Source organism: Stigmatopora nigra, chromosome 4 (genome assembly GCF_051989575.1).
Source record: "Stigmatopora nigra isolate UIUO_SnigA chromosome 4, RoL_Snig_1.1, whole genome shotgun sequence".
Taxonomy (NCBI): domain Eukaryota; kingdom Metazoa; phylum Chordata; class Actinopteri; order Syngnathiformes; family Syngnathidae; genus Stigmatopora; species Stigmatopora nigra.
In genome coordinates, this window is record NC_135511.1 from 10928177 (window position 1) to 10942191 (window position 14015).

At 39.3% G+C, this 14015-nt stretch overlaps 1 protein-coding gene across 2 annotated transcripts; it reads left to right on the plus strand.

Moving 5' to 3' along the window:
- The first annotated feature begins 158 nt into the window (after positions 1 to 158).
- On the plus strand, positions 159 to 13641 carry LOC144195240 (transforming acidic coiled-coil-containing protein 1-like). 2 transcript variants are annotated; one of them, XM_077714736.1, is made up of 13 exons: positions 159 to 366; positions 6576 to 6667; positions 8035 to 8407; positions 9587 to 9641; positions 9736 to 9814; positions 10483 to 10535; positions 11349 to 11483; positions 11569 to 11645; positions 11712 to 11755; positions 11831 to 11991; positions 12526 to 12632; positions 12708 to 12828; positions 12908 to 13641. In XM_077714736.1, the coding sequence occupies exons 1-13, from the start codon at positions 311 to 313 to the stop codon at positions 12974 to 12976; spliced, it is 1422 nt and encodes a 473-aa protein (XP_077570862.1). In that variant the 5' UTR covers positions 159 to 310; the 3' UTR covers positions 12977 to 13641. The 2 variants fall into 2 exon arrangements, with proteins under 2 accessions (XP_077570862.1, XP_077570861.1); XM_077714735.1 differs by lacking the exon at positions 159 to 366 and adding an exon at positions 4607 to 4698.
- The last annotated feature ends 374 nt before the right edge of the window (positions 13642 to 14015 follow it).

The following is a 14015-nucleotide window of genomic DNA, read 5'->3' on the forward strand; positions in this document are numbered from 1 at the left end:
CTTTTTAGGACAATACCCCTCCTCTTATATACCCCGCCTCTATGCCTTTCTTCGGAGTGACTGTAATTTGCCCCAGAGAATGAGAGAGAGGGAGAGAGGATGAGGATAATAAGTGAGGCAGTGAGGAGGCGGGTTTGCCACTAGTGTTTTATTTGTGATCTCTATAAGGGACAGTCACACAAGGAGTGGTTACATGAGATGAAATGACAACCAGAACGTCACACAGCTCTGATTTTCTAGAGGAGAGGTGAAATAAGGACTTGGAATTTTGGAAATACACGCTGAAGCCAGTGGAATCTTGTTGGATGACATGGGAGGAACACTCAGCCAGCACGGGAAGGGCTCACCTCGGAAGCAAAACAGCATGTAAGAACCATCTTGTTGTTTTGGTCAGATGTGTGAGAATCGCTGAGTCATGAGAGGATGCTGCGCTATATGAGGAGCGGCAATTGTTTTCATCTGATGACTCATTTTGAGCTTATCACAAGGCGCCAGTGGTAGAACCAAAGTTGCGTTCAGGATGACTCTTATGCTTTCTGCAATAACAAACCTTGTGATTCCTTTTCGCTTCTCCAGGCATATTTAAGGAGGAGAATTCTGATAATTTTGAAGCATGTTGTGAAAATGTTAAAAAAGAACACTGATGCTACATACTCCTCCTCCTACATGTTTCTTTAATCCTTCATGACAGACAGTGAGTGAGTCATTTTATTTTGTCCCATCAAAGCTCATCCCAGGAGGGCTTTTAGCTGTAAAAGCTGCTTTTCAATCTGCTGTGACATGCATTAATGCACATTATGCCATATCATTTTATTCAGTTGGTGGATTCAGTCATGGAGAAGTAGAAGTGTATTTTTCCCTTTCTTTGTAAGTGCAAGTTGTCCCCTGCTGTTTGTGTGGTGAGTACAAAAGGGGTTGGATTTAGATGTAGTAGCCCCATGGGTAAAAGAAAAAAGGCAAGCTTCTAGGCTAATTTTAGTAAGTTTATTTGTATGGTTCAGAATAAACACTGGCTTCATTTTTTTTGCTCCTCAAAAAACAAGAAAGCATTCAGATCGCTTATTATACAACACATGATTTGGAGTTTAATACAGTGGAAACTGGGGATGTGGCCATTTAAATTGTCTTTCTCCGAAATTAAATGTGCATTAGGAATTCAGGAGTGTTTAATAATGCATTATGAGAGATTGATGAGGCAATTTAAAATGGTGAAAGTGCAATAAATTATAACCACTGTGTGAAATTGATGCTTTCCTTGCTCTCATTTGCAGCAGCATATCAAATAAAAGTGAATTCTTAGTAAATGAGCTCAATTTAGATGTCTAAAATAGTTTTCAATTTATAGGACAAGTGAGTATTCTAGGTAATTTCCTTTTATTCCAACTTAAACCTGGCGTCCACATACTTGGGCATCACATTTTGATACATTTAGAGTACAATATAAACAAATGTGATGTCCTTATGTGAATGCCAGGTCTGACTGATTAATACCAATGTACACATATATATTTAATCTTATTTTTATTGGAATATTTTTTTACATATTTTATATAGTGAGTAAAATTCTGAATGAATTATATATTATCAAAATATAATGTTTAAAAACCTAAAGTACATACACTGGTTACACCCCCTCTCAAAAAGGGTTGTGTTGTTGAACAAAATAGATGTCCAACTTATATAAACTAACTTCTTTCATTGCCATTCATGACACTAGATGTCCAATATATTGACTGGGCCAGCCTGTCTTGGTCAGATATGGAGTGGACGTCCATTGCTGTCAATGGCAGCCAATGAGGTAAATGAGTGCTGTGTAGAGGGTTAAAGTGGATAGAAACACGACATGAGGTGTGTTGCTTGAGGGTCTTGTTCACATTTCACAATAGCTTTTGTCTGGCAACTTTGTGCTCAGCTGCCCCTCTTGTTATCATGAACAAAAGCACAGTTAGTTGTCTTTCTCTTTGGGGGTCAAAATGTCACACTTGGTCACATTACTTCCTCCAGAACAGCTCTACTATTACCTGAATTGAAACTCGATAGGAGTGGGTATGTTTTAATGAGGAATATTCCTTTGAGTTTTTATGAATGTAAAGTCAATTGTTTTATCTCCTGTTTCCCTTCTCCAAACTACTATGTTCTGAAATGATTTAAAATGTATTCTTTCCATGTTTGGAATAATAAAGTTAAAATGTATGACCACTAGATAGCAGCATACAGTAATACTTTAGGCTGTATGAATAAATACATAAATTCTAAGGTAGATTAGTTAATTTTAACAAGTGTGCTGCTTGAACTAATACATTTCAACCATTCTTACTGGTAATCCCCAACATAATTAAATTATAAATCTCCAACATGGCTTTAAATTAAGGTTGCGATGACTCTGAGAAAATCAATTATCCCAGTGGATATGATGGCAAGAGCAACTAAATTTATAATGATATATAAAACAACAGAGATATTTATTTCATTGAGTATGACATTTACCAGTGACTAAGGCATTTGTCATTGCTGCTTTATTATTAGCTCATAATAAGCACACATGGCGTTTTCAGTCAAAGAGTCATCAAGGATTAAAAATGGGGCTGCTTGGGAGATTGTAATGCTTCACAAAGTACACCAAATATGTAAATACAGAATATGCGATGTTACTGCATGTAGGACGGCAAAGTACACGTGTTTTTTTTCTTCACTGTGAGCTATTTGTGGTTTCATGGTATTACATAAGAGCTGTTTCCGCTGCCTACATTTATTAGTTTTTTTTTTAATCTTTGATAGTCTATTCTGCTTCACATCTGCAGTTATGTAAAATGTTACTTTTAGGAGTGCAGAGGCAGATTATTCCAACAAAGCACTTTGACACCATCCCAGGTCCTGACATTGAGGATCATTTGTCAGCTTTGTCTTCTTCAAGAGAGACAGGTCTGTCCTCTCAACTATCCCGACTAGAAAAAAATGAAATTTGCCCATGTCAGGAATTTTGACTCAGAGTGTATCTCACCCTCACTTTTGTACATCATCAAAAAGTGAGCATGAACACCCACAGAGTGGCAATATTGATGACTATGTTGGCACCCAAGCAATTTGGCATATGTGCAAACCTTGCTCTCCAATCTTCTCTTTGAAATAGTTACATTGCAGCTTTCTTATTAGACTGAGGATTAGTTATCTTTCTATGAGCACATTGTAGCTGGCCTAGTTTCTGTGGGTGAAAGAGTGTGAAAAAGCTTCCGCTTACATAAGTAAAGCCTTGATCAGTCTGCGTGAGTGGGCACAAGAGGTTTTGTCAATGTGATGCACTGGTATTGTTGAATGTGGGTTCCGTTTATTGACACGTTTGCCCTGGATTTAGACAATAGTCTCTTTGTGGCTGTGATAACACATCATGTTTGAAATACAGGATTTTGTGCGCAGTGCAGGCTAGTATGCTCAGAATGAAACTCCTCACAAGGGCCGCGCAGCGTGCCGGAGTCCATCCAGCCAGGGGGCCGGGCACCCTGAATTGGTGGTCAGGCAATCGCAGAACAAACATCTTCTTTACTTATTTACATAAGTGCTTGATAAACAGCTAATTTTTTTATCCTGATTAAAAAATAAAATGTGTAAAAATTTGCAACCCTATTATTGTACACATGCCAAATATATATTCATGGTACAAAATCTTTCCATGCATATTTTTGATAAATCTATAACCGTGAAGCTTATTTTTGAAGAATTTTGAAGGCAAAATGTCCTCCAATTCTGCAATGACTCACATTTGAGTGGACTTTAAAAATTGAAGGGACGTCATTATACCAATCTTATTTATTTTATATTCTTGGCGACGCCACGACATCACTAGATCATCATTTCATCATTGCTTTCTGTTTATGATCTCACTTATGAACAGAATGCTGGAAAAAGTCCAATATTTTCTTGTTTAAAAGCATGCAGCAAAAAAGCATAATTGCTATTTTCCCCCAAATTCCTGTACACTACTTCATTATATGTATTTAATTATATCCCCTTGAATAAAAATAGAACCTTTTCATGGCAGCTTGTGAGTACAATTATCTTTTTTTTTTTTTTAAATGTAGCTGTTCCGATAATCACTTTTAATCCATCTGCTTTATCAATCTATGATTTTTTTTTTGGCTTGAGTAACCCGAGTTGTCAGCCGGTGGCCTCGTAAAACAGGAAGCTTTGCCTCTGGTCCTTCACAAGGAGGGGAGGAGGCACCACGAGGAAGGGAGATCTTGCAAACATGAGCGAGCCACGTCTGTCTGACCAGCTGATCGTTCCTCCCAGCGAGAGGAGGGGAGGCAGGGAGGGGAGGAGTGAACCCTGATGCTCCACTAATCTGCATGGGAGAGCGGAATCGCTCGGCACAAACAGCAGCTGCAGCCGGGCGAGACGTCTTCTTCCCCTGCTCAGGATGGAAAGACTGGGAAGGGAGTGACAACTTCAAAGGGAGAAAGCATTTGGCAGTTCATTTTTTATTGGAGGACCTTTTGCTTCAAAACAAGAGAACAAAACTCGACTAACTGATTAAAGAAAAGAGGAAACGCTAAGACGGTTAGTTTACAATAGCAGCAGGTTGATTTAGTTGTCTCCCAACCCTTGAGCGGCAATGTCCTGGTTGTCTCCGGTCCAGTGGGCCAAATGGACGTGGTCGGCTGTCACGGGGGGCTCTGGAGACGACGTGCACGACGACTACAAGTAAGGGGCTCGCGGTTAACTTTTCCGGGCTGTGGCTGCAGAACTGCACATGGCTCTTTTCCTCCTACTGTGCTTTATTTCAATGATTTTGTCACTATATATATCTATATGTATATGTCATATCCATTTAAAATTGGAAGGAGGACAACGTAGATTAGATTTCTATCAGTGACACTGGCAGCCAGTGAGTTAAAGATGTGATGACAGTAAACAGAGAGGGAGTCTGCTGGCCTAGAAGTGGGAAGAACGTCGCATTTGGCCAGCGTGGGAAGGCATTTGCATGCTTTTGTTGTGTGCTGAAATGGTGCACTCACAGGAAAATTACATTACAAGTAGCTGTTTGAGCACACGCTGGCCTATTTTCTCCGTTTTTAATTTCCGAGAACCTGGCATTGGTTGTCACAAGACGACAATGTTAAATTTAGGACCACAAGGCCCTGGCGTTCACTTATGATGAGGACATCATTTTTCTCAGAAACTACATTTGTTAAAAGATACTTCTTTGTTTTTACACTAATCAAAGAGAAAATAAAAATGCATGCCTTGCAAGAGTCTGGGTTTTAGGAGGTTAAGTTAAAAACAAGATGAGAGGCGCCGTGTCTCAGTCTGGTTGGGGGAGGGTTGTGAAAAGCCACAGTTTCCAATGCTTTTGGTTTTTTTCATCCACTTGTAGTTTCTTAGTAACCCTCCAAGATTGCAACCATTGGGCCCATCCATGGGTTGGGCTTCAAAGTGTGTATGTTGGGTGTGAGGTTAGAAGTGTGTATATGTGGGGTGTTGTGTATATCAGGATTAACTGTGGATGGTGCGAGCTGGTGTCAAAAGGAGTGTGGTTGTCTTTTCTGAGTGTTTTTCATTAGAGTGTGGTTGTTTTGATGTGCTTTTTATGCGTGGGCAAACGAGTGCTTTCCCACATCAACTCTGAATGTTTAAATTGGTTTCAGACCTAAAAGTGCAAGTGCTTTGTGTGGATGTGAATGTGCTGCTGGGATAGCGTCTCTCCATTGAGGGTAGAAAGGATGCAGGTGGACCCTGTGCTTTTTCAAAATCTCCCTTCCTTTCAATTCCCTTGAAACACCCCCATTGTTTCTTGACATTTCAAGAAAGCCACACCAAGGCATTCTATTCATGCATTTCTTGGTATTAAAAATGCTCAAGTGTAATTTGTTTTACTGCCATTGACCTGTTTGATTTTAGTGTTTTTTTTTGTGTTACAAAAATGCAGCAATAGGAGAGATGCAAGGATCAGAAAATGGGTTCTAGAATTCTGGATTCTTTCCAACTATAAGCATAGTGTTGACATTTTATTTCTTTTTTTTGTCCTGGTCAGCTGCTTAGACACTGAGACCAGTAAACATGAGTTTTTTTAAAGGCTGCGACAGTTTTAATGTGCCACATGGGAGTTTGGTGCGTTGTTTATTCAGAGAGTGCAGCTGAACTTAAAGGATTTATGGGTATTCAACCCAGTGTTTAACGACAGCTGCAATGGGTGCAGGTTTTCCTTCCAACCGATGAAGACATCAGGTTGGTTAAAATGGTAACCAACCTGATGTCTTGAATGTTTAATCAGTTGATTGCAATCAAGTGCTGCTGGTTTCAGAAGATAACCTCATTGGTTAAACTGTCTGTATTGAATCAGTTGAGATAAAAACCTACACCCACTGTGGCCCATTGTGGTTGGGATACCCCTAACTGTTAGGGAGACAAAAAGAACAAAATAAAAGAGGTAACAGTACATCAAAAATATGCCTTAATATACATGCTAACTTATAGGGTTACTATCTCGATATGATTACTGTGGCTTAAAATTGGATAGTGTTCATTTCACATAATGAGCATCTTCATGTATGGAAATTAATGACTTCCTCTCTTTATAGTTCAGATTCCGAAGGAACATACGAAACCCCAGAGGCAGAGTCTACAGGTGTTGTGAATTTGCTCAACCAGCTAGACAACTCTACACACACAGGTAATATACTCTGTTGTTGTTACTGTCCATACATTGTGATCAAGCCTCATGTAATGTTTGGAGATCATTATCATACGCCAGCTACAATTATCGACCTGAATGTGAATGATGCCCTGTCAAAGCATTCAAGCATGCAAATTGCTAATTTCCTCAACCTCTGCCAATATATAAACACAAAAAAATGACATCGCATATCAGCACATCCATTTTGTGATAACTGCCACGTCACTCATATCCACACACCATAAATACTTAGACTCAAACACAGAATTACAGATTTCAGAAAAGTGTAAAATTATTTTTTTTAAGTATGTGACTTTAAATCAGTTCTTTACTAGCGGACGTCCAATCCATTTGTCTCAGCTGGGCGGGCAGCCAATGAGTTAAATAATTAAATAACATAATAAATCATATTTCCACTTCTATGTACTTTTATAAGTGTTGTCTGTCTCTTAACTATCATGACTATCCATATATTAAAATGTGTATTCGTTGGTTTGGTTCTTCGTTTGCTAAATTCAAAATACATAATTTTGCTGAATAAAATTGGCATTATGAAATACTGCTTGACTATATTTAGACTGATGCCCAGAAGGGTGATTGTTGATACCGACTATTGATATTTAAACTTTATGTTGGAACACTACTGTTTCTGGTTGGCTTTTTTAATTAGGTAGGAAATGGCAATAAAGCAGAATGTTGACGTTGTCGGTAGGCCGGAGGGTGCCGTGGACTGTCTGTCTGGGTGGGGCTCCTCCGCAGCTGTTCTCTCTCAAAAGGGCGTGAGTGCCCCAGAGCACTCTGTTTTGGGGCCAGCATATAAACTTGCACATTAACCTTCAACACTTGATTTATTCACCATGGATGTGATGGGTTATTCTTGTTTAATTGCTATAACACTTTCTGTTAGTGTTTTCTCAGTAACCTGAGTTCTGTGTACCGTGCATGTGACGTATGACTCAACAGAGTTTGGTTTGCCGCTGCGGTCGTTAGATTGCTGTTAACAGGATGTGAAGGCAATGCCAGAGGAAGCCTGCAGCCATTTTAAGTTTTCTACCAGAAGAAGTAGAGAGAACTACCCAAGGGTTAAGTGCCTGGATGACAAATAAAATCATCATAGCGTGCATGAGGAAGTTTATGGATTTCAACTCAATGGCCAGATCATAAGGAAGATATATGCACAACAGCTCTAGTTCAAGTGACTTGGCAAAAACAATAATGCATAGTTTTGATTGCCGGTAACATGATCCCTAAATAACAGATTTCACCATGATGCAATCCAGTGAAATAATACAGCATTGCTAATGAAGAGAAGCGCAAGTATGCATGATTCATGATAGTTTTGTCTTTCTTTGCTGCTATTTTAGACCACCAATTTATCCAGAAGAATTGCAGTCAGGATGAGGTTGATGCCCTGGACAACGTGACTGGCTCATCACCCAACAACAACAGCTTTGGGCTTGGCCAGAACCTCAATTTGACGTTAAAACCCAAACCTTCATCCCAGTCAAAATCCGTGTCACAAGCTCAACGACCTCCGTCCCTGTCTATCCACTCCCCACTAAACACACCGGATCCTTCAGAGGTGGACGATGAGGCCCCTGCGATCCCTGACCTGAGCTCAGATTCAAAGCCGATACCCATGAATGTACACGACTTGCTCAATGGCAACGTCAACTCTGATGGTGGAAAACCAGCCTGCTACCAAGAGGGAAGTGCACTCAGCTACAACATTGTCACGTGAGTAAAGTCAGAGAAATGCTTGCATGGTAGCGACTTGCAGTTACTGTAGACTCCTCCAGCTTGGACGGTGACTCCCATTTTCAAGCTGAACAAACACAGCTTTGTGTCTAATTGCTGAAGGGAACAAGAGTGAATGCACATGATTGTGCACAGTGAACCTGAGCACATCAAAGTGTGTGTTTGCTTTTTGTGCTTCTCTCAGTGCCTGCTAGGTCAGATCAGCTCATTATTTACACTTGCATGGTCAAAACTAGAAAATATATAATAAGCATGCATTCAATTTCTCATGGTTTATATTGTTTGGGATCTAGATTTTGGGCCTGTGGACCTAAATTTGAGTGATTAGCTATTGTTGGCTGCCAATGGGTTAAAAAAAGCAGTATTGCTTTTAAAAAGGTGTAACCAGAGCAACAACAAAAAATAAAATTAATAACTATCATCATAGTAGGTAATACCATGCAAACACATACATTTTTTTAAATAGGTCTACTTGACAAAGTTGTACTAGTACAATGAAAAATACCTTCATCCAAACGCCCCCTCTTGTGGTAGGATTGTATTTTGCTGTTCCAAAACAAAATAGGCACTGTAATGACTAGAATAGTATAGAAGTGTCAAAATTCCTCTTTCTTATATGTATATGCATGAAAAACAAGACTACATTGTTGTAATATTATTGTTTGAACGATTCATTATTTGACATTTACACAACAAAACCACACCACATGAGGGAGCCACGGTACAATTTAAAATTGTGTCAAATCCAACATATTCTTTTAAACGGTTTTAAAAGAACCCAATGTCCAATGTGTTCAGGAAGTCAGGGTAAAATGTAATTGTATAATATTGCACTTATGATTGAATTTATTAATGAAGTATTTTGAAAAATATCATTGGAAATTGGATTTATTCTGTCAAGTTTGACAATGAGATCCTTTCTCCAAAAAGATTTTGCATTACGCTCATTTTAATTGAGCATTTTCAATTTTTTTTATTTGGGAAACTTAATGTGTTTGTAATGAGTGGTTGTGATTGCATGTACTATTTAGGTATATTCTTTAACGCTGATTCTCAATTGAAGTGAGCATTTTTAGTGAAGCTTGTAATATTTCAAAGTGATTATTATTATTTTTTTTTACCCACATTCACTTCTCTTCTCTCAATTTTCATGTTCAGCAACTTGTGTGATGTAAAGCCGAAGCAATCGAAGCAAAAGGATATCAGTGATCAGGTAAAAATGTGTTTATCTTCTTGTCAGACTCCTCACTAGGATTGCGATCGCTTTCAATTGCTGATCATTATTATTATTATTATTTTAAATTCAGGATGATCTTGACGGCCATGCTACCGATGAGGAAAAGTTGGCCAGCACCACATGCGTCAAATCAAACAAGGACCAAAGCAGTGAGTTCCAGAATCAGTTCACTTACATTGTATATTCTTCCAATTTCAGTATTCACGGCCAATCATCTCTTATCAAATGTATTGGAGGTCTAATGCCATCAATGGCTTGCAAAGATTTTTCTTTTTAAAAATGAACTTTTGAGTGTTAATGGGACAATGTATTTCTGTTTTAATTCATCTAGCCTCTCATTGAATTCCCTATTTAAATAGCTCTGTTTTTACAACCATTGAAGGACAATATTATGCGAGGATCTGATAGCTGTTAAAGTTTCGTCAACATGGCTCGCCCCCGCCCTACCTCTCTGGCACAAACGATCAGTTGATCAATCCAGGACAGTGAGAAGGTCATTAGTCCTCACTGTTTGCATACATTCAACATAAATGATTAACTGGGGCTGCAGCAACACACTGTAGTCACTCACGTGTGCTTTGACTGTACACCATCATCAGTGCTTATCTGCTTGAGAAGATAAACAAGATGTACCTTGTAAGCATAGTTTCTCGGATGATAAACACAAAAACGAACCTTTCGTTTGAATATACTTTGGAACACTGGTCTGGAAAATTCTATCTTAACTGCCATATTGTTTAGGAATAATGTTAAGTCACAGATTCACAATATTGCAATGCTCTACCTCTTAAAACTCATGTAAATTCATCTCTTTTAGTCCAAGTCTGTCACGTGTCTTCCACGCCAGAAGAGCAATACAGCTGCACCTCGGTGAGAATTGCGCCTATTTTATTGAATTTGCTTCAGAATTGGCTAGTATAGCACTAAAAATTACCTTGTGCTCATGTTGCTATACAAGGACTACTCTTGCCTGAAATCTTGTAGTGATCTACACCAGAAATTGTGACTTGAACAATAAATGGTCGCATAAAAACAAGCTTACAGCTGGGACTCCCTTAGGAACCGTTACTCGCCCTTATTGCTCCACTGCTGGTAATGCTGCAGCACAGTGACGCTGCATGTCTCATGGTGCCTATAGAGTTCCTCTTCTCAAGTGACAGATGGATTATGATTATCATCCCAGAGATTAGACTAGAGACATAATCCAGAGAAGGGCAGATCATGTATGGAGGTGGAAGGGGATGTGGGTGCAAGGGTTTGTAGGTGATCAAGGTTGGAGAAGAAGCAGAAAAGTTGAGCGATAAGTTTTGTTTACAGTAAAAAGTTGTGCCTTTTATAAATTTGAAAGACAAGTTAATGCCTATTTAAAAAAAAACACTGAGAAATGGTCGCTATTAAGTAGGCAAATGGGAATGTCTTTGCCAGGAAAATGTATGTTTTTCTCCAATATTGCACATCAGAAAAGTTAATTTGTATAGTTTTTTTTGTTTTAAGACACCTTATTACTAAGATTATTTCCACTGAGAATGCACATGATAAGTGTTAATGGCCAATTATCTGAAAGCGTGAAAGCCATCTTGTCTTTATCCATTTATGTTCAAAAGGTGGTTTGATGCTATATTTAGATCCTGTGTACGTGAATGTGCTGAATTAGGCAACTGTTTGGGTTTCCTCTTCTCTCAGCACAATGGAGACCCAAGCCAGTGGAAGAACAAATCAGGAGGAAGTAGCATACAGAAAACGGGAAGCGAGGTTCTGGACTCCATCTGCATTAGTGAGGAGGAGAAAAACGCTGTTTTAACCCTCATCAGAGAGGAGGTACGGCATGTCGTCATATTATAATTGGACACCTTCTTTTACTTTGATATCTAAATGTCCTGATCGTAGCAAATGCCTTTTTAAGATCATTACAAAAGAGGCAGAAGTGAACGACTGGAAGAGGAAGTATGACGAAAGCAGACAGGAAGTCAATGAGATGAGGTGAAGACAAACCGTCAAACAGACAGACAAAATATCAAATGCAATTAATGTTTGGTGCTTTTACAGAAAGATTGTCGCAGAGTACGAGAAGACAATCGCCCAGATGATAGGTCAGTAAGAATATCCACTAAAGAGTCATCCTTATCAACTAATATTCATTTTTTTTTGTATACTTCTCTCATCAGATGATGAGCAGCGAAACAGCATGACTTCCCAGAAGGCTTTGCATGCGGTGACCATGGAGAAGGAGGCCGCTTTGACAGACCTCAACTCGGTGGAACGTTCGTTGTCTGACGTTTTCCGGCGCTACGAGAATATGAAAAGCACCCTCGAAGGCTTCAAGAAAGTACGTACAAACATTTGTCCTCATTTCACACACAGATGGATCAACAGTCACACTCATGTGAGAACTATGAAAGAGTATGAAACGTTTAAATAAGTGTGCCAGACGCTGGCTGGCAACTGACACTGCACCACTGCTTGGCAAGTAGACCGTGCAGTTTTTCCTGGTGTGTCATGCCACAAATTTAAGTCCAAGGAATTTGGTTTCTCAACAAGTTGCAATGAATCATTTGTTCCGTATAAAAAAAAAATTAAAACTGAAAAAAAAATGAAAAGCTAGTCCACTCGGGTTTCCCATTGGGGGTTTGGAGGTTGTTCCTCCACACAGCAGCTGGAGAAACAATTAGAGGAAAATAAATGGGTCTTTCCAAAATTGGAGTACATTTCCTTTTCTGCAGCACATTCGTCCATAATAGGTCATAAACTATTAAATGCTTGATTACAGTTTACAGCTCAGTGGTAAAATTTTAGGAACGTAAATGTCCTCCAATTCTACAATGAGCCAAGTATAGAATTTTCATACAAACTCCTTCCACAGAATGAGGAGGTCCTGAAGAAATGTGCTCAGGAGTATCTGGCTAGAGTCAAGCAGGAGGAACAGAGATACCAAACACTCAAAGTCCATGCAGAGGAGAAGTTGGACAAGTAAGACTCACCTGAAACCATATTTAAAACTTAGAAAACCCCCTGCAGAAAAAAATGACTGTTTACCCCTTGCAGGGCCAATGAGGAGATCGCTCAAGTGCGTACAAAGGCCAGCTCAGAGAGCTTGGCGTTGAACGCCGGCCTGAGAAAGGAGCAAATGAAGAACGAGTCCCTGGAACAGGCTCTGCTGCAGAAGGCGAGTATCCACCGAGTGGGCCAGATTGTCAGGTTTATTCAATCAAGCGATTGGTCACTTAGTCTCTTTTGTGCTACAGAATCAAGAGATTGAAGAGCTTACAAAGATCTGCGACGAGCTCATTGCCAAAATGGGGAAAGTAGACTGAGATGGACTGACTCATCTGCAGTTCCAGCTTGACTTCTAGTGTCTCTTCTGGTGTCTCCCATTGCTTCCCGTCTCTGACGTCATGCTAAAAGAGACTCGTCCCGTGTAGTCATGTTTTGATTGCATTTAGTGGACCCCGATGTGCTTGTGGCTTCAAAGAAATTCCCTGTTGCTAAACAGCGTATTTTTCATGCAACTCCAAGTGACATCACATATAAGGCGGATTGATGTCGCTTTTGAGTCATGCCCGCATAAACTTCGAATGTTGTTTTGGGTTAAAGCAACATTCTGAATAATTTATTCCCCCGCAATGTAACGAGGGTTCCGCGTGCTAGTAGATGGTTGCCAAAGCTCCACAACCGTGGGAAAAACAGTAAAATATACCACAACTTGTCTTCAGTTTCAACGATGCACATCTAGCATCAAAGACACGTATTCAGTATCAAATACGCATATTAATTTATCATAGAAATAAAAACAGACAATCAATAATCCGTTTTTTTTTATTTTTACTGCATGACAGTCCCATTTTAATTGGCTAACTGTTCTTTGTCACCATGATTTGTTTTAAAACATAATGTTGATTTCTTCACTCCCTTTTTGTTTTAATGTAAACAAAAAGCATGGAAATATATTTGTTGAAATAAAACGGCTATGAAACTTAAAGCAGTCCTGAAAGTTTATTCATTGGGGGGAAAACTGAAGAAAAAAATAAATATGTCGCTTCCAGTTTTTGCTTAATTGACAATGACTATGGCATTTGTTCTACAATTTCCCTAATACAGTAATCTATTAATATCCAAATTCTAATAACCTGTTACGGTAGAGTTTATCAGTGATGTAAACATTACACCGTGAAAATTTCCTTATTTCATCAATGACGTATCATTGTCATGCTACAGCTGTTCTTTTGATTCCCATTTTGAGGGTTGTCATATGTGCAATACGTCACTCCTTTGACCTACAGACCAATGACGTTGCCTTCTCTTAATCGTGACCCACACCCCCTTGCACACACCCCACCTGGAGCGTGAGAAGCG

Excerpts from the sequence above, each read along its gene's own strand:
- LOC144195240 (XM_077714735.1), top strand. The coding sequence starts at position 4,610 with ATGTCCTGGTTGTCTCCGGTCCAGTGGGCCAAATGGACGTGGTCGGCT. Across the intron at positions 4,699-6,575 it reads GACGTGCACGACGACTACAA|TTCAGATTCCGAAGGAACAT; the intron begins GTAAGGGGCTCG and ends CTCTCTTTATAG. Across the intron at positions 10,536-11,348 it reads AGCAATACAGCTGCACCTCG|CACAATGGAGACCCAAGCCA; the intron begins GTGAGAATTGCG and ends CTCTTCTCTCAG.